This window comes from Muntiacus reevesi, chromosome 3, assembly GCF_963930625.1.
Source record: "Muntiacus reevesi chromosome 3, mMunRee1.1, whole genome shotgun sequence".
NCBI lineage: Eukaryota > Metazoa > Chordata > Mammalia > Artiodactyla > Cervidae > Muntiacus > Muntiacus reevesi.
Window position 1 is genome coordinate 142,113,627 of NC_089251.1, and position 19,822 is coordinate 142,133,448.

At 37.6% G+C, this 19,822-nt stretch overlaps 1 protein-coding gene across 2 annotated transcripts in view; it reads right to left on the reverse strand.

Annotated features, from left to right (window-relative positions):
• The window catches only part of PARD3B (par-3 family cell polarity regulator beta), a 1,130,274-nt gene that overhangs the window by 105,531 nt on the left and 1,004,921 nt on the right, over positions 1–19,822 (reverse strand). For both annotated transcript variants that reach the window (XM_065930754.1, XM_065930753.1), the window contains one exon: positions 17,305–17,437. In XM_065930754.1, coding sequence (XP_065786826.1) covers positions 17,305–17,437 — 133 coding nt within the window. The remainder of the gene's footprint in view (positions 1–17,304; positions 17,438–19,822) is intronic.

Sequence of the window (19,822 nt, forward strand, 5' to 3'; positions counted from 1 at the left end):
CACTTCAAAGCAGCAGGTATTAGGTGCTGAGATTCATATATAAATGACATTATCAGATTTCCAGAATTCAAAAATATACTATGCATGCCTCCTGAAGTAAAATTACTCAAAAAGGTAAGCAGGTGAGTCAAGATAAAGAACTCAATTATGATATCGTTAAAGCAAAGAAGGACTACCATTAGACTTGGAATCTAGTCCCTGGATGATAGGAAACATACCCCATACAAAATATTAAAAAGAAGATACACATTTTTCTTTACAATATGAGTGGATCTAAAATACAATAGGTTACAAAGTGTGATGGAAATTTGTGATAACACACAGTCATTTTACTTTGTTCCTTTGACCTAGAAGGAACTCAGTAGAGACAATTTCATCTTTGATGTTGACAGAGAAACTAGGTTAAAAATGTCTTTATAAAGTCAGTATGATTAAAATTATTAAATAAAATAATCAGAGAAAATGCAACTAAAAAAGGGGAACTAGAAAAAGTTATACAAAGCACAAAGTTTAAAAATGACAGGAAGAATAAGAATGCCAGTTATGTTAACATAGAAATAAGCTAAACATTTCTTAGGAAGAGAAAGCCTCAGAATGAAACACCACAAGTCAACATTTCACAAGAGACAGACCTAAAAAAAAAACTGAAAGTTTCAGTAATAGATAGTAAGTAGGGACTTTCACCCAATGGTTACCTTTGACAGATCAAGAAGATGTTAAATAAATATATGCAATGTCAGAAACAATGTAATTCATAAGATTATTTTACCACAATTTTCCAAGCATAGTATAGGATTTACATTTAATGTGGTGGTATTCTCTTTTTCTGTTCTTTTCTTATATTAAATTTATGTAAGAATTTATTTCTGCCATTAAATTTATTGTGTGTATAACAATTATGCTGGCTTACATTTAAGGAAATACAGTGATACATATATATTAAAATGCAAGTACCCCAAGTCAGAGACTTTGTCCACTTTGCTTTCTGCTGTATCTCCAGCACCTTAACAGTGCTTGGAATATATTAAAAAAGTGAAGTCACTCAGTTGTGTCCGACTCTCTGTGACCCCATGGACTGGAGCCTACCAGGCTCCTCTGTCCATGGATTTTCCAGGCAAGAATACTAAAGTGGGTTGCCATTTCCTTCTCTAGGAGATCTTCCTGACCCAGGGATTGGACCTGGGTCTCCTGCATTATAGGCAGACGCTTTACCGTCTGAGCCACCAGGGAAGTCCTGGAATATATTAGGAATTCCATAAATATTTATTAAATTATTAACACTTATAGAAAAATGGTTTTAATTTAATTAGGTCTTTAAATAACAAAAGTAACATATATTATGCCAACTTTCAATAAATGCCAGAAACTTCAGAAGTCACTGTCTTTGACTATGAAGTATTAAAGTCAAATATTAAAAAAAGTTTAGATGGAGAAAAAATTAATTATTAAAATTTAAAATAGTGATCTTATAAATCATTCTTGGTCAAAGAAGAATTTTAAATTTCAGATTACCTAGAAAAGAAATAAAAGGAACATTTAGATACTAACACTTCTGGAAGTTCACTGAACTAAATTCAAAAGTGAACTCACTGCCTTAAATTATATTGTTACTGACCATGACTAAAAAGTGACTGAAAAAGATAAACTTAGTAATTCTAAAAGTTTACTTTATCCTTTCTTAAGGAAAGAGAAATAATAAGTTAATGAAGGAATAAATATATTAGAGCAGAAAAACAAGATTATTAAATATATTAAGTGGTAAAAACATAAAATATACTAAAATTTTGAAAATATCAATGAAAGAATTTAATAGAAAAAAGATAGCAACTTTCCAAACTTTAGTAAAGGAGGAAACATCTCCTTTCCTAAAGATCTCCATCTGTGGAAATGACTGAAAAGGGGGTCACAGGATTATCCACAAAAAAGTATCAGGCTAGATGGTTTTATGGATTAGTTATTTTAAATCTTAAAAAAGAAATAATTCCTAGACTACAGAAATTGTTACAAAGCATAGAAACATAAAAAGTCACTCAAATTATTTTATAAAGGTAATATATCCCTTCTATTTAAAGCTATTAAAGTTAGGAAAAAACACAAAACCTTAGATATCAATTTCACTTACAAATATATATACAAAATCACAAATAAAAGACTAGCAACTCAAGTCCAGCTCTGTCTTAAAAGAATAAAATAGACAGCATAGGAATGTAGATTTACTTTTTCACAACTGCAAGGGCTATTCAGTAGTAGAAACTCTATTAATATTAATCATCACATTAATAGAAAAAGAAAAAATCACATGACCATCTTGATCTGATATTTAAAATGCCATTTGAAAAAACTAATAAAAGTCTGACTTGTTTACATAAAAATGAAAACATTTCTCTCTCTAAAGTATCATAAAGTTAAGAGACTACTGATAAAGGTGGAAAAAATTTTCAATAATTTTTGATAGCAAAGAACATTTACAACTCAGGAGCAAAAAAGGAAAATGTTGTAATGGAAAAATGAATAATTCATAAAAAAGAAATTTATATGGCCAATAAACACATGAATTGCTCGATTTCAGCTGTAATTTAACGAAAACAAAGTACTTGATATTTCCTATCAAGTTGATAAAAAGATAAATGAAAACACTCAGTTTTAATAGGGCTGCTATGAAACCTATATAAGATGGAGCAATAATATGTGTTGGATGTATTAATAAATATGCTGTTAATAAGAATATAAATTTAGCAACTTTTCTAGGGGCAAGCTGGGTTATTTGGAGCAATTAAAATTTTTTTCATAGCCTTATATTAAATAACAAATATATTGATTTATGACACCAAAATAACAACATAAGGATGCAAAGATTTATTTAGAAAGCTAATTCGTACATCATTACCTATATAAGATCCAACAATAGTGATTACTCAGTTATTGAATATCCTTTCTAGAAAACTGCAGGCAGATTCTTTACAATCTGAGCCACCAGGAAAATACTGTGCATTAAGCATTAAATTCATATTTTTGAAGAGTATTTAATGGCATGAGAAATGCTTACCACCTAATAAAAAGTGAAAAAACTAGCTTAAGTAACAGTACAATCAGTACAATTCTAGTATAATTACTATAAGTGAGATGCATGGGTGTGTGTGTGTGTGTGTGTGTGTTTATACAAAAGAAAGTACTCCAAAACATAGTGTTCATTTATTGTGTGGCCAGCTAAAGGTGACTGAAACTTCTGTTGTAACCCTTTTCTACCAATTATCTAAATAGTGAGCATGTATTATATTTATAATAAAACTTTTTTGATGTAAAAGAAAAAAAAGTAATTTTGGGAAAACAAAAAAAAAGCTAGAGTACACCGACTATGTCTGATGCGATGATGTCTGAAGTTCCTGTAGAAAGGAACTTAAGGCAACTCTGGGAGACGGTGCGGACAGGGAAGTGGCATGCTGCACTTCATGGGGTCGCGAAGAGTTGGACGCGACTTGGCAACTGGACAACGACAACAATGGCAACTATATCCACATGATCTGGCTGTATAATTTAAACTCTTAAAATGTCCATTTAAGAGCTACATAAACCATCAGCTGCTCAAATAAAATTAATTAATGTATATGCAAACTGTGTACCTATCTATCATTATCTATATATAGTATAATACTATGGATATAATCAAGAAGAGAAAACTGTGCCTTAAATTATGTGATAGGATGTATTCTACGATATTTACTCAAAAAAATTCTTGAGCACCTAGTCTGAAACAAATACTATACGTGTTATAAATGAAATGGCAAACCAACCAGATATGGAACTTAAAGTCTGGACCAGAGTTTTTCGGCCTTTCAAAAATCATGACCCACAGGAAGAAATCCACGTTACATCATGACCCAGCACATACACATATGTGTGCACACTGGCTGTGAAACAATATTTCCATCCACCAACACTCATATTTACTGCCTGCCATCCCTCTGATCTATTCTGTTCTACTCCAAATCTTTGAAAATGTCAATTGTGACTGACTAACTGGTTTTATGAACATCTAATAAGTTGTGACACAGAAAATCTACCCTCTAGGGAAGATCTCAGTCAGTAACTAGGACAAACAGGGTGCACAAACATTCAAACCCTTCAAGTGAGAGGCTGGGTCCATAGAAAAGTATGATTGTGAAATATCACACAAGCCACTTTCTGTCTGCTTAGACATTACAAGGGTTTCCCTGTTGGCTCAGATGGTAAAGAATCCACCTGCAATGTGGGAGACCTGGTCAATCCCTGGGTTGGGAAGATCCCCTGGAGGAGGACATGGCAACCCACTCCAGTATTCTTGCCTGGAGAATCCCCATGGACAGAGGAGCCTGGTGGGCTACAGTCCACAGGGCTGCAAAGAGTCGGACTCGATTGAGCAACTAAGCGGACATTACAAAGGACGTTTGGAGGAGCTTACTTGGAGGCACAGTGCCCTAAATGCAGACAAAAGGAAAGGTTAAACACACACTGGGAAGTTTTATAAGATAACAGCATCTAGCCTCTTCATTCTTGGTTAATCTCTCTTTACCGTGCATTCACCTATAAATCTTTCCCTGTACAATTACTCCTAAACATCCCATTATGTCTGAAATCATGCTTCCTGTCTGCCTTTCCCATCAGACACAACTCTTAATTCCTCAGAGTCAAGTCAACTTTGGCTCAGAGTTACTGCCAAATAAAAGTTCTGTGGTTTTTCAGTTACTCAGTCGTGTCCAACTCTTTGCGACCCTATGGACTGCAGCACGCCCCGTGTCCCTGTCCTTCCCCATCTAGTGGCGCTTGCTCAAACTCATGTCCATTGAGTTGGTGATGCCATCCAACCACCTCATCCTCTGTCGTCCCCTTCTGCTCCTGTCTTCAATCTTTCCCAGCATCAGGGCCTTTTTAAAAGAGCTGGCTCTTCGCATCAGGTGGCCAAAGTATGGGAGCTTCAGCGTCAGCATCAGTCCTTCCAATGGATACACAGGACCAATTTCCTTTAGGATGGACTGGTTGGATCTCCTTGCAGTCCAAGGGACTCTCAAGAGTCTTCTCCAACACCATATTTCAAAAGCATCAACTCTTTGGCACTCAGCCTTCTTTATGGTCCAACTCTCACATTCATATATGACTACTGGAAAAACCATAGTTTTGAATATATGGAACTTTGTTGGCAAAGTAATGTCTCTGCTTTTTAATATGCTGTCTAGGTTGGTCATAGCTTTTCTTCCAAGGAGCAAATGTTTTTTTAATTTTATGGCTGCAGTCACCATCTGCAGTGATTTTGGACCCCCAGAAAATAAAGTCTGTCACTGTTTCCATTGTTTACCCATCTATTTGCCATAAAGTGATAGGACTGCCATGATCTTAGTATTTTGAGTGTTGAGTTTTAAGCCAGTTTTTTCACTCTCCTCTTTCACCTTCATCAATAGGTTCTTTATTTCCTCTTTGTTTTCTGCCATAAGGGTGGTATCATCTGCATATCTGAGGTTATTGCTATTTCTCCTGGCAATCTTGATTCCAGCTTGTGCTTCATCAAGTCTGGCATTTTGCATGATGTACTCTGCATATAGTTTAAGTAAGCAGAGTGACAATATACAGCCTTGTGGCTGTATATTGGAGGCTGTATAAGGAGGTTGACAATATACAGCCTCCTTTCCTAATTTTGAAAAGTCCATTGTTCCATGTCCAGTTCTAATTGTTGCTTCTTGACCTGCATAGAGGTTTCTCAGGAGGTAGGTCAGGTGGTCTGGTATTCCCATCTCTTTAAGAATTTTCCACAGTTTGTTGTGATCCACCCAGTCAAAGGCTTTAGTGTAGTCAATGAATCAGAAGTAGATGTTTTTTGGTAATTCTCTTGCTTTTCTATGATCCACCAGATGCTGGCAATTTGATCTCTGGTTCGTCTGCCTTTTCTAAATCCAGTTTGAACATCTGGAAGTTCTCATTTCATGTACTATCGAAAACTAACTTTTTCCAGTCCTGTGGTCACTGCTGAATTTTCTGAATATGCTGGCATATTGAGTGTAGCACTTTAACAGCATCATCTTTCAGGATTTGAAATAAAGTTCTAAGGAACTAATTAATAAATGAATGTATGACTAAACTACCATGCACTTTGAAATTTTATTCTTCAGTCCTGGGACCAAAGTGACACAGCATGAGTGAAAGTGGATAATCGATGAGGGACATTAACAGGGTTTTTTCTTATTTTGTAGAGAAAACCTCCAAGCAAAGGAAAGTCTTTAAGCACTTCTAATTGCAAAAGGATTAAAAACTTCTTATAAATTAAACTTAAAAATAAATTATGTGGCAATATGGAATGCTGGAAACAAAATGTCAGTTCCTTCCTACTTGCCTGTCATCTTGTTTAATTGTTTCATCATCATGTATTCAAGTACATCTATGCAACCATATGCAGAAAGGAGAAAGTACCCACTTCTGAAATTGGGAAATTTAAAAATAGTCCTAGAACCCCAGGTAAACCACAAAGCTCTAAATCTCATAGCTTTTCTCAATGATCAATTTAAGTACTGTTAAAAGATTTCTTCCTGCCATCATTCACATTCATTGTGGGGCCATGAGTTCCTTCTCTGGAATGTAAATTTCTGATTCCTTTACAACCACACATGTATAGAGCACATTGCTGCTGAAGTGCTGTCTGACAATTTAAACCTGGGAAATTGCTGTAAAGGGAATTGTATGGAAAACAGGAAACCTGGTCCATGCCAAATAGATGAGGGAAAGAAAAGTAAATGATATGTATAAAAAATACAATGAAAATAGAGTTGCTATTCAGAAACAATCTGGGACTCTGATAATTGGTGAAGATAGGAAAACAAAACTGAAAAATGGAAGTATCTCCACATGGCTTGGGAGTCTCCATTTTCACAGGGTGAGCAAAGGTTCATCAGGTGAAAGACATCAGATAATGCCAGGGAACCTCTTTTTCATACTATATTTCCTACTGCTTCCCTAAAGGAGAAACTTCAAAACAATAATAGCTTCTATCTCTCTCTCTCTCACACACACACACCATTGAGGTGTTCCTTCTTTGTTGGTAAGTGTTGATGCAAGTGTTAGGCTTGATGCATACTCATGTATAAACTGGTAAATATTCAGTGGATAAATAAATCAACAAAGGAATGAATGATTGTGGAAAAACTACTCTTCATTGCTGCTTTGGCTTTGCTGTCTAGGGAACAGGCTGAGAGGTGTTATAAAATGATCTAAATTATCAGAAGAAAGCTTCATGGAGATAAAAACCAAAGAACTACATTGCTTTATGAAAGTCTTATCAAAACAGAAAAGGAATAATTTACCAATAGTTTATAACACTAACATTACACCCTCTCTTCTTAGTTCATTTACTTGAACAAATGGAAAGTTTTCCTGTCAGCCTAGGTGAAGTCAGTGGTGTCAACTTTTGCACTTTCTCATAAACACTCTGAGAATTAGCACCATGATTTCAAGGCTTGGTATGAGACAGAGAAATTAATGAGAGTCATAGGAGGATTGTAAAGTCACAGACTCTAGTCTGTGTCATTACAATGTATTCAAAAGGGGTCATTCTTCCTGTGGAGAATGGCAGTTCCAATATTGCTGTTGTGATTGGGATCATTTTAGGATTTTCTTTGATTCAAGTGTTCTTCTTGTTTATTTCGCAGAAGAGCTTTCTCTGACTTTTCTTTTTCCCGTCATAACACCAGACCAGTCACTACTTAACAAGAACCAAATGATGTTAAATTTCAGAATGACTCTGAGTCTAAAATTTTCTTAAGCTGAAGGAAAAAGATGGCTACCGCAGCGACCTGATTGGTTAATTACAGTTAGGAAGCTGTGCAAGGGGTGGTTCTGGGTTTTGGGATCTGAACACAAATATGGTTCATATGGAGTTTTCATTGTCATCAAACTTAAGTGATTCATGTGTTAAACATGCTAATTACGTGAATTTTCACATCTTCTCCTCCAAACAAATTCATTAAAAAAAATTTCAGTTCCCAAAGTTTATTTCAGAATTTTGAGCTATGCTAAAATAAAATGTATTCAACTGATTTTAAACAGCTTTGAAAACAGTTTAGGAAATCTGGAATTCATAGGCGTTTCTGCTATGGTTTTTCCTATGTTACATAAAAATGGTTATTTCTCCCATTGCAGTAGAAGAAAAGAATGTGATTATTGTAGAAACTGGAATTCTGGGTTTTTAACCATGATCCAACACAAACGGCTGTGGTTTGGGGGAACTTAACCTATTCTAAACTCAACATCCTGAGCTGGAATTAATTGCTCATTAGAAGCAGAAAGAGTTCTTTTTTCACTCTAATGTAACTAAAGCATAGGCTTTTTTTTTTGACATATTATGGAAAAATAATGTGGTTCTGAACTTTCTTTTTCTGATTTTTGGTATTTAGGTTTGGGTTTGAGCCAGAGATAGCCTAACTTATTTGATTATAGCATAAAAAGAATGATTTTATTTTGACTTTTAGAGAGAAGTGATGAAATGATACCAACATTTGGTTTGGGTTCAGTTCTATTGGGTTAAAAACAAATTACGAGTGATAATTAAAGATAATTTCAGCAGAGATTCTCTTTCTTTCAAACATCTCTTGCAGAAAAAACATCTCAACAGCTGTCACACTGGCCTTCCTTTCTTCTGTTCCACAGGGAGTCGGCAGAGATTGGAGTATCAGCTTTGCTACTGATCATGTGACTATGCACAAAGTCTCAGAACATTAGTTTCCTCATCTGTAAAATAGAATTAAAGACACCTACCACATGGAGTTGTCTGGAATAATTAATATAAGATATTTGCTTATAGAGTCAGTGTTGATGCCATTGTTATTACTGAGCTGGCCGTAGTAACATTTATTGAGTAAATAATTTACATATATTCTCTTTATATTCTTCTCTCCCTATTTTAAATCCTTAACTAGATCTAAGTATTTCTTTTTCTCTTTTTAAATTTTTAATTTTTTCATTGAAGTTATAGCTGCTTTATAATGTTTCAGCAAAGCAATTCAGTTCTACATATATATACACGTATTCTCTTTCAGATTCTGTTCCATTATAGGTTATTACAAGATACTGAACACAGTTCACTCTGCTATACAATAGGTCCTTTTTGTTTATCTATTTTATATATAATAGTGTGTATCTTTTAACCTCAAATTTCAAATTTATCCCTTCCTGGTTTTCCCTTTGGTAACTGTTAAGTTGTTTTTTTTTTTTTTCTTTCACGTGTCAAAGTGTTTCTTTGCTTCAGGATTTTTGCAGAGTTGAAAACAGAAGCTTCTAACGTTCTTTTCGTTTTTGGTCTTTGATTTTAGCGCAAGCTCATTAAAGAGATTAGGTGTGCCCCTGGGGTCAGGGATGAAAGGAACACACTTTGGAAGGAAAAGTTTGTGTGGGGTAGACAGGGAAACAGATATTGACCTCCTGACCCATGGACTTTGCCAGAAGTGCCTTATAACCGGTCCTGACAGTTACCACCCGAAAGGGCTGTGGGCACCTCAGGGGTAACCAGCGTGAGCACGACTGGAAGACCTTCCAAATGCTCTATGTGCTATACAATGTCCCAGAACTGGAAGAACCAAAGACGTTCAACTCCAACAACGACTTCGAACAGCTGTCTGGCTAATAGGACATATTAGTTCTGAACACCTCAGTACACGCACCACTTAAAAATTCCTCACCTTTCCTGAACACGTTACTGCATGCCAGATGCCATTCCAAGTGCTTTACATGCAATAATAGTTCATTCACGGTCACAATACTTATATGAGATACTACTATTATCCGAATTTTAAAGAAGACTGAGAGGTTAAATAAATGGGCCAAATTGAGCCAGTCAGCAAGTGGTGTAGCCTGAATATGAACGCAGGGTCCATGCTCTAAAATGCTTCCCATACCTGCTGTGTGCTGGGTCTGACATTTAGGACCTCCATCTGTGGGCTTAGGAAGACTGGATGAGAAGACACCGTTTGGAGTAGCATCTTCAGGGGAGACTTCAGACAGTGCTGGCTGAGGAGTCATGGTCTGTGTAAGTTGTGGCAACTGGCCTTGGGCCACTGGGGGAAGACTCAGAAACAAAAGACTTCTTTTGAGGCAGCTGAGGGCCAGGCTGCTGGAGAAATCAGTGCCGCCCCTTGGATCGGGTCATTACCCGCAGGAAAGCAGTTTGACAGGGAGATGCGGGGTAACGTGGGCTCTGTACATAGAAGAGAGGTGCTGGAGGAGCTTCAGGCCATGATGCAGCAGCGAAAAGGTGTGGAGAAAATGCCTCAACAGCCAAGGCGCTCTTGCCCCTTGGTTTCACCAAGGGACTGTTTCTAAGGATGGATTCTGTTGAACTCTCTCTCTGTTCCCTTCTAGACTTCCCCTATACTGCCTAATTTTTACCTAATTAGGGTTAAATCAAATACCTGCTTTAGAAAGAGAAGTCTTTCAGGGAGTGGGAAGAATCTTCAGGGATCCAATTATTTGCCCTATCTCTACTCCCCCTAGCTCGGAGTGATGAAAATGAGATACAGGAGAATAGGTACTTTAATGGAGGACCAAGAAGAGAGGTAGCCTTGGACTCCTGAGCACTCTGGAGGGCAGCATGGACTTAAGTGTAGTATGATAATGAGGTAGGAGGGATTATGGGTCAGGAAACCTGGGGAGACATCCTTGAAGACTGATAGATGGGGAGGGGCTATAGAACATCACCAAAGTGTCCAGAAAAGAAGGAAGAAGGAAACTTCCTTCTTTGGCCACTGGCTCAGATGGTTCCACTGCTCCCACTTCTGGGTTCATGGTCTGTCACTGCTGCTTAGTCACTAAGTCGTGTCTGGCTCTTTTGCAGCCCCTGGTCTGTAGCCCACCAGGCTCCTCTGTCCATGGGGTTTCCTAGGGAAGAATTCTGGAGTGGGTTGCCATTTTCTCCTCGAGGGGATTTTCCTGACCCAGGGATTGAACCCCAGTCTCCTGCACTGGCAGGCTGATTCTTTACCACTGAATCAGCAGGGAAGCCTGCTCTGTGACTAGTACAAAGTTACTGGATTTTAGTGTATTTTTGTAGGCTAGTCCAGGATCTTACAACCAGTAACTTTTTTTTTTCCTATGGGGAAAATCATTCCCAGGTTCAAGCCACCAATTTCTTAGTGGTTTTCTAAAACATAGTTTATTTTTATGTTGGGGATTGCCTGTAAACATGTTGCCTTCTTTCAAAGTAGTACATGTTTAAAAGCTAGAAATCCATTCACATAATCTTCTTCCATATGGCTAATATGTCATCATGGTCCTGTGAAAGCCACACTGAGACAGAGGAGGACTGATGCTACCAACCAAAAGAGAAAAAGAATCTTCAATTTATTTTGTTGTCTTCTTTCCTAGAAATTTCACTATTTCCTGAAATCTAGATGAGTGAGTCCCAATCTTTCAGGTGGCATTTGAAGTTTTACCAGTGTCACATTCCATCAAAACTCAAGCCTTTCCAAAATCCCCCCTAATTTCTAGACAGTATCTGCCTTGGTACTTCTTAAACTCCTCAGTTCAGCTGTTTTAGAAAATCAGGGGAAACACTCAACTGTTGATGGAGGGACACGTTGGAAAGGATGTGTTTATGGAGCTCAAGAGGGTCTCATCAACTGAGAAGGTGTTGGTTAACTCTGGTAGAGGCCAAACCACAACCGCTGTGGATACATACATTTGATGGTTTTAATTCGTTACCTCATTCCATCTTGTGAAGCTTTTCAGAATAGCATATGTACTTGTCACAAAACAACAATCCACGCAGCTACAGATAGAGCAATTCTTACCCAGGGAAAATGAGTTACTTTTTATCCTTTCAAAGCATTCTATTGCCTCTCTCTAAGGCAAATTCCTTTCACTTTTCACTTTCACGCATTGGAGAAGGAAATGGCAACCCACTCCAGTGTTCTTGCCTGGAGAACCCCAGGGACGGCAGAGCCCGGTGGGCTGCCGTCTATGGGGTCGCACAGAGTCAGACACAACTGAAGTGACTTAGCAGCAGCAGCAGCAAGGCAAATTCCTAGGTCTTGGGTGAATCAAAATGTCACTTGCTTATCTGAACAAACAGCCAACGGTCTGTTTATTATTCATGAATAACTCAGTGAAGCCAGCTGCGTTCTTGGGGTAGCTGAAAGATACTGAACCAGTAGACAAAAAGAAATCTTCTTCCATTTACCTAGCCAACAATAGCAGTGACTTTAAAAATGATAATAGAATCATCTTTTCTAATGATAAACTTGAAATATGTGAAGGGAAAAGTCTTTATCTCTTTTTTCTTGATAATCTAAGAAGATGAAGTTTATATCGTTATAAAAACTAGGGATTATAGTAGACAATTCCTAATTGTGCCTGATGTCCATTTTTCCCTTGTGACAGCAGCTTGATTTTCTTTTGGGGACTACTTCTTTACTTATACTCATTCATTGAATTTATGTAGGTCTGTTTCTACTTTCTGGTTCCAGGAGTGACCTTGTGATGTAATTCTGACCAGTAAGAGTACTACATCTTTCTGGCCATGGGAGCTCATGAGTAGACATGTGACCCAGGCTGAGTCAACAAGTCATTGAGAACTGTATTAAACATCAGCTCTAGGACTTTCTGGATATACTGGGGATGAGACCACCTCTTTCTATAGAGTTGCTGGGTTGAGGCTTCTGATGGCTATCTTATCACCATATAGGGGAGTCCCTTGACAAAGGTCCCAAAAGAGCGAAGCACAAAAGTTATTCTCCTAATAAAGAGCTCCTAATGGCCTGTGGGAAGGAGAAGGACCAGCTTTGCCTGAAGTCAGATATCGTATGGACCTTAAAGTTATGTAAGCCAACAAAGTTTCTGTTTTTGCTTAGGCAAGTTTGAATTAGGTTTCTGTTGCAATTTGACAGCCACTGACTAATCCATAACTGTTTTTTAATGTCCCTAGTTTCTAATAGATGCCCTCCAGGAGAAAGAGAAGGACAAATATGAACAAGTCTCAGTTCTGATATTGGACTGCTAGACAGCGGGAGCTCATCTCTCTTATCCCTTATGTTTAGAACATGACCTTCTGATGGGTTTTGAACTTGTGTGGCTATTACACATTCCATCTTAAATCTGCTCCTAAGACAGCTAGCACGATCTTAGCATCTTGACCTCCCTTTCCTCTGACTACAGGATTTACCAGATGGGTCCCTCACTGTTAAGACGGCTGCCAAGTATGTTCCTTTGAGTTCGTTTCTAAATCATCTTCATATTAGAAGAAACAAATCTTTCAGAATGTTTTTATTTCTTCACCCAACCATCTCTGTTCCAACCATGACCTACGTGAACTAATCCCTTTTGTGAAAACACATAGTGCTATGTCTTTGACCATGGAAACCAGCCTACCTCCCTCCCACCCTTTTATAGGTAAATATTCTTCCAATTTAGCCAAAGAATTAAAAAGAGGAAAGGGATATAATATATGCCATGTAACTCTTGAAAGAAGATAGTAATAATAGTACTAAAATTTTTAGAAAACTCTAGAACCATCCCATTTTTAAAGTTACTTACAGGATATTCATATTGCTGTTAAATCAGCAGATAATCTTTATCTGCTAATAATAATTTTTAGAAGCCCACCCACAATAAACCATAGCCTGTGGCCAGATGACTGTGACAGTCTTTACAAGCTGTACAGAACATAAAATGCCAGCTGATATCAGGTATTATGTTATTATGTTTTCTTTTGGCAGATACGAACACCTCTTAGCGAGCCTATCTGGTTCACTTAATTGGGCCTATAAAAACTCGCCAGGCATCTCACTCACAGCCATTGAATTTCCCTCTACTTGTTCTTTACAGCTTTTCAGAGTCTAGATGGGAACACAGATACAAAACAGACTTGCTGAAAAGATTTTTTAAGGTCTCATGTCCATATTTACAAACCTTGCAATCTGTGTGTATTCATTTATTTTAACACAAATGAAGTGAATAAATCAGGAGCTCCTTTGGGAAAAAGAAAAACCTGTGTGTTTGAGGAGAAAGGAACAAAATACAGGACTGAGGCAACTTCCAAATGCTCTCTATCACTTTCCCAGCACCCCTCACACATACCCTGCTTTCAACAGAATTAACTGCTTTCTCTGCACTCATTTAGACGATAGTATCACTCTACCACAAGAGCATTTCTCACGTAGATAAATGTCCTTTTTTCTTGGTTTTGGCTTAGATGTCTGTATTCCTGGCTAGACTGTGAGTTCCTCCAACATAGAGACAATACACTTTTGTTTACCAGTACCAGGCCTACACTAAGACTGAGAAAATGTTGGTTAACATTGAATAGGAGACATAGAAAAAGGAAAAGGAAAGAGAGAGATGTGAGAGCAAGGGAGAACCCAAGAGAGCAGTAAGAGAAATCCTTGGCTCTGGCCACTGAGCAGGTGTAACATTGTAGAAAACTACCCACAAGATGGCTGGGAAGTTCAGAAACGTCAGAGGAGGGACCAAAGCAAGAAGTGTAAGTCCCACTGATACAAATACATTTTAAAAATATCAAGGAGCAGCCTTTCTTAAAAGCGTGCTCAAAATTTCTCAAGGATTTTCTTTCAAGTTTCCAATAAACAATGTGCACAATTCTGAACATTTCTTGTCCAGAAATGGACAGTTATATCATGACACCTGGTGAAAAGTGATTGCAAACTGCATCCTAATTTCAGAGATGTGAAAAAAAATAAAACCACCAAAAATATGAATAGAACCTAATAATGTCTTTTCAGTGATTCATAGATCCTAATACTCTTTCCATGACTGTTTTATCATTTTGGTTTTGAAAACTTTTGTAAGCATTCTTTCGTTCTTTTTGGCCTATCTTAAAAGTAGTTATTAGGTAACTTATTCTTCTAATTTTTTTCTCAATAGATCCAAAGTTCTCCAGTATAGTGTGACTCTTGGGAGTTTCTCTCAGACCTCTCAATCTGAGATATTGGGAGCTAGAGGAATTTTGAGTCCATGAAAGTATTTTTTGATGATGCTTGTCCATGTAATGATTTTGTTAGAGAAGTTGAACTACTTCAGTATTTACTGAAGAAAGTGGAATCAATGTCCTATTTTTAAAGACCTGTGGGTCAGAAAGCCTGATGGAGAAGCGCCTAGGAGCCCTCTCTTGGGCTCCATCCCTCCTCTTCATAGACTGTTTTTCAGTTTTTAACAGGCACCCTTGGTGATGCTGAAGACCAGCCAATCTAGAAACCACAGTCTCATAAAAGCTGTCTTGTTGGGTCTGGCTGACTGTGGAAATGAAAGACTAAAATTCTAAACATGCTTTCCTGGATCTCTCAAAAAGTTGCAAGATAATGGTGTGATTTCTCAGGTCCATGTTGGACAATAGATAATAGTGTTTTTCCTTGGCTTGTGGAAAGGACAGGAAAGGATGCTGATATTCTAATCCCTGGTTTGGAATATCACAGCCAATCACAAAGGGTCACTCAGCTTTTATGACAGTGCATTTCCCAAGAATCCTTTTGGGAAGCTGTAGTCCTCAATTGCTTGGGAAATGTAAAATCAGTCACTTCTGGCAAAGCTCAACACACCTGAGCATGGGAAACACAAATTAGAGCGGTACTCTCTCCACTCACTAGATTGTTCATCTGGTCATGCATTTGCCTGGCACAAAACAGTATCAAATAGGGAGGACCTGAGTGCATAGTCATCCAGCTCAGGTTTGGTAAATCAGAGGAAACTTTAAGTCTCATGACTGTTAATAATTTTCATCCTTTCAACTTGATGTAAGGAGATCACATAAAGTAAGGTTCAAACAACCAGGACTGCTTTATCTATTGTGAAATTATTTATGTTATTTTGCTCATAGGAATTCATACTGGTTTTGAGAAGAAAGACTTCTCAATGCATTGGACATGGAGTTCTGCTTTGGTTCTGGTGGAAACAACTTCCCTTTATCATCTGTTTGGTTGAGAAAGGACAGTCTTATGTATACAGTCTTTCATCAGAGTCAGAAAGTCAGTCTTGACTAAGGCTGAAATGAAGTGAATTGTTACAGATTGTTATTCTAGGAAAATCTTTTGCTTCTGTTACTGAGAGTCCAAAGGACTAGTTGCTCTATCACAGTCAATGCTATTCTGCTTAATCCTAACATTGGTAATAAAACCAATAAATAGTTGTTTCTTTTGATCTGTAGTCATAGGATGCTTATCTCTGGAAAAGACTGAAGCCATTTGCTTGGCGATATCTAGTCAATACTGTGTACTTCTGATAAGTGTCTTTAAACTCTGCAATACAAGGTAGAATCTATTGGGCTAAGAACTGTCAGTTGCTGTGTACAACGGTGATAGATGCCGAAACTGACTTTTGGACCCCTGTGTAAAAGCACTAGGTTTCATACATGAGAAACCACACTATCCAAGTTAAAACTAGAGAGAATCAGCTCAGTGGTTGGACTCTACCCTCCCAACCCTGACCTCATGAACACAAATGTGGGTGTGAAAATCAAGGAAGGAAACTTTCCTTTAAAAGATCAGTCCTTCAAAAGAGATGATGTGGTCACCAGGGATAAGACGGTTCCTTATGTGGTTCTCAAAACAGCACTAAAAACTGTAGGAAAAGGCAATAATCATCAAAGAGGATGAGAGAGAGCTTGCCTTCTTGAAAAAGACAACAGAATGAATTAGGCTATTTTGAAAAAAACCCAGAAAAATGTTTCTTTAGAGGTCACGATATCCTTCTGTCTTTATGAATGTGGAATGATTTGATAGAGAACCCTCTAATAAAAAACTGCCCTTGTCTCAGAATAAAATGATCTTAGTGTACTGGTAAGATTAGCAAAATGCAAAGTGTTCAGATGCAATATACTAACACTAAAGATATCTTTGAATGGATATCTTTCAGACCTTTCTGAAATTTATTTCTAATAATTGTTTTCAAAAGAAGAGATTGCTTATGGTGCATGGTCTGTTAATGCTTGACCAGATGTCTGAGACTCAAGAGATGGAGGGTAAGGATTAAGGCCCAGAAGATAATGACCAAGATTCCTTGCCCTTTTTAAAATAGCTAACATCTGCTCCATCCAAACAAGCAGGCATACAAGTCCAAGAGGGAGTAAATATGAAAGCAATTAAAGTGAACTACTGTGCATTAGTGTGGTTTGATTTATAGAAACAACTTCTGTAGGAGAAAATGGGCTGTGGTTTAGGTAATGTTTATATCCATGAAACCCAAGCAACCTAAATATACATTGATATGTATAGGACATTCCTAGCCATGTTCTTCTGCTCTTAACTATGTCAGTAAAGATGAGTGCAAAGAATTCAGGCATAGACTTACCCAGTGAAGGTCATAGTCAGGTCTTGCTCTTCCTTCGTCATCCTCATATAAAGCGAAACCTTCTCTCCGAGCCTGATAATACTCTTTCCGCAACTTCTGGATGCGGTCAGCACTTCCGCTCACAGACCGGCCACTGCAGGACATAATCAGACAAGCAGTCACATGGTGAACAACATCCTAGAAACTTGCTTCTTGATATTTTTTATTTTGTTAAGCATCTGACTTTCAAATTTGGAAGATTCAGTAATATCGTACAAATATGCTACTAAAACTGTGAAATTCCTGGTAACAAAAATAAATAAAAACTACTCTTTATGTGCATATGTTTAGATCTAACTTGGGATTAATAAGTGCCTTTTGAGTGAGAACTTAAGGTCCTGACCTAGAGCAATTAAAAGAGCCATCACCTTTTTCTTAAAATTGTATGTACAGAGTTTGGTTAATTTTTTATGTAGTATCTCACTTTCTTACATAAGTGTTGCCTATATGAGACCAGTTGTTTGACCTGAAGCTTGAATGTGATGTATAGTGGCATGGCATGTTCAGTTCAATGACGTTCGTGAATTTTTGGAGTGGGGCTGGGGTACATATCATTATATGGGCATAGGCAGGACATAGAGAAAGAAAATAAAGTAGAAGTCTTGCTAAGAAGTAAAAAGAAAAATAGAAAGCTGATCATAGTAGAATATGCCATGTTGGTTACATGTCCAAGGTTTTCCTCTCTTCTTAGCTACTTCTTCCTCTCAGGAATTACAGCTTTTCCAGTAACTTATCCATTCAGCCCCACACTGGTCAGCCAGTGGCTCCCTTTTAGCTTAGATCTGTCACTATCATTTCAACAGAATCAACATTATGTGATACAATCAGGGAGAGGAAGCAAGAGGAAGATGCTAGGAAGATATCTACAGCTGATCAACTTCTCTGATTGATCTGAGGCATAACGGAGTGCCCTACTGTGCCAGAACTTATGTTAAGACCTGGAGATCTTAAACACTTTCACAGAACTTTTCCACAAAAAACACACAGTCTGGGAGTTAGGGAACTGAAAGGGATATGGAAGACTACAATCCACTGTGACTGATGCTACAGGTCTGCACAGGGGTTGAGGGAACACGGATTGCTTAAACTTTAACAAGGTAGAGCCATGGAAGGAGATCACAGAAGGCCCCAAAGAGGAGGTGACATCTTAGCTGAATCTTGAAAGATGCATAGGTGCTCAACAACTGAACAAGTGAGATGAGAAAATTCAAGGCAGAGAGAAGAACAATGCAAAGAACAGAAATGAGAAAGCATGTTGCTTTGGGGGGAATGCAAGGAAGTCAGTTTGGCAAGCAGTGGTCCTCAACTTCTTTTGTCTTGCCTCATAGACATAGTAGCTGACATGCGCTCCCTTCCCCCTCTCATTTGGGAAGCAGATTATAATAAGAGAGAGTTTGGGTCCTTTAGGGATATTTTGAATTTACTCTAATAAATGACAAAATAGATCATTTGCAAATGTTGGTATTTTAACTCAATTTGTAACAATTAACCATAATGAGACCCATATTTCATGTGTATGTGAGAATCACGCCTCTAGTATACAAGGTGTTGGGGAGGGAGCTGGGAAGAGAGACAAATGGGACGGAGAAAAGTAGGGGGGAGCCCCACAGAGAAGACCTCTACATGCCAAAATGATCCCTAAGTATCACACTGAGTTTGAAGTTTAAATGAGACATCTAAAAGCAGTAGGAAGAAGTCATCTGCTATTTTGTTAAAACATTTAAAAATTACACTTGAACTATAAAAAGAAAATGGTGAGTAAATATCTTTTGGAAGGAAAACTTTCTTCCCAAACTACTGATAGGTTGTAAGTTAACTGAAAGCAGGATCATGTGTCTCGACATCCTCTGTACAAAATTAGCATGGAGTTCTTGGCTTCCTACCTGCTCTGTGGACACCAAGTACTTGATGCCTTTGATCAAGAAAAAACAATTTCTTACAGATCATTTATGCTAATTTTTCTTCAATATGTATTTTAAAACTCACTTTAAATAGTTCTGACTTTGTTTTCTTACTATACTTTTCTTGCAGAAAAGTATTTCTTAAGAACTTGATAAAGATAACAATAAGAAAAAAAAGGTCTGATACTTTCCTGAACAACAGAAGGCAGGAAAGACAGCAGAACTCAATTCTGAAGAGCACCCCTTGCTCTTAAGTACTCTGAGTTGCCTACGGGGCCTGCATCCACTGTGCAGGCTTCTGCCCATTTCGTGCATGCATGAGCCGCGCTCAAACTCACCAGATGAGTTCAATCAACGTGGTGCAAACACAGCATACATAATCTATTAGTTTACCCAAAGAAACCGAAGCATTGAATTCAAGCAGAATGAAGTCATCAGTAATAAAAAAAAAAAAAAAGAAACTGATAAGGGGCTGTTTTAAAAATCCCCATAATTTTCCTACATTTGTGGGAAAAAATAATCACACTCAGACCGTAAACTATTCTTCCATATGCCTATAAATAAATAAATTTAAAAAT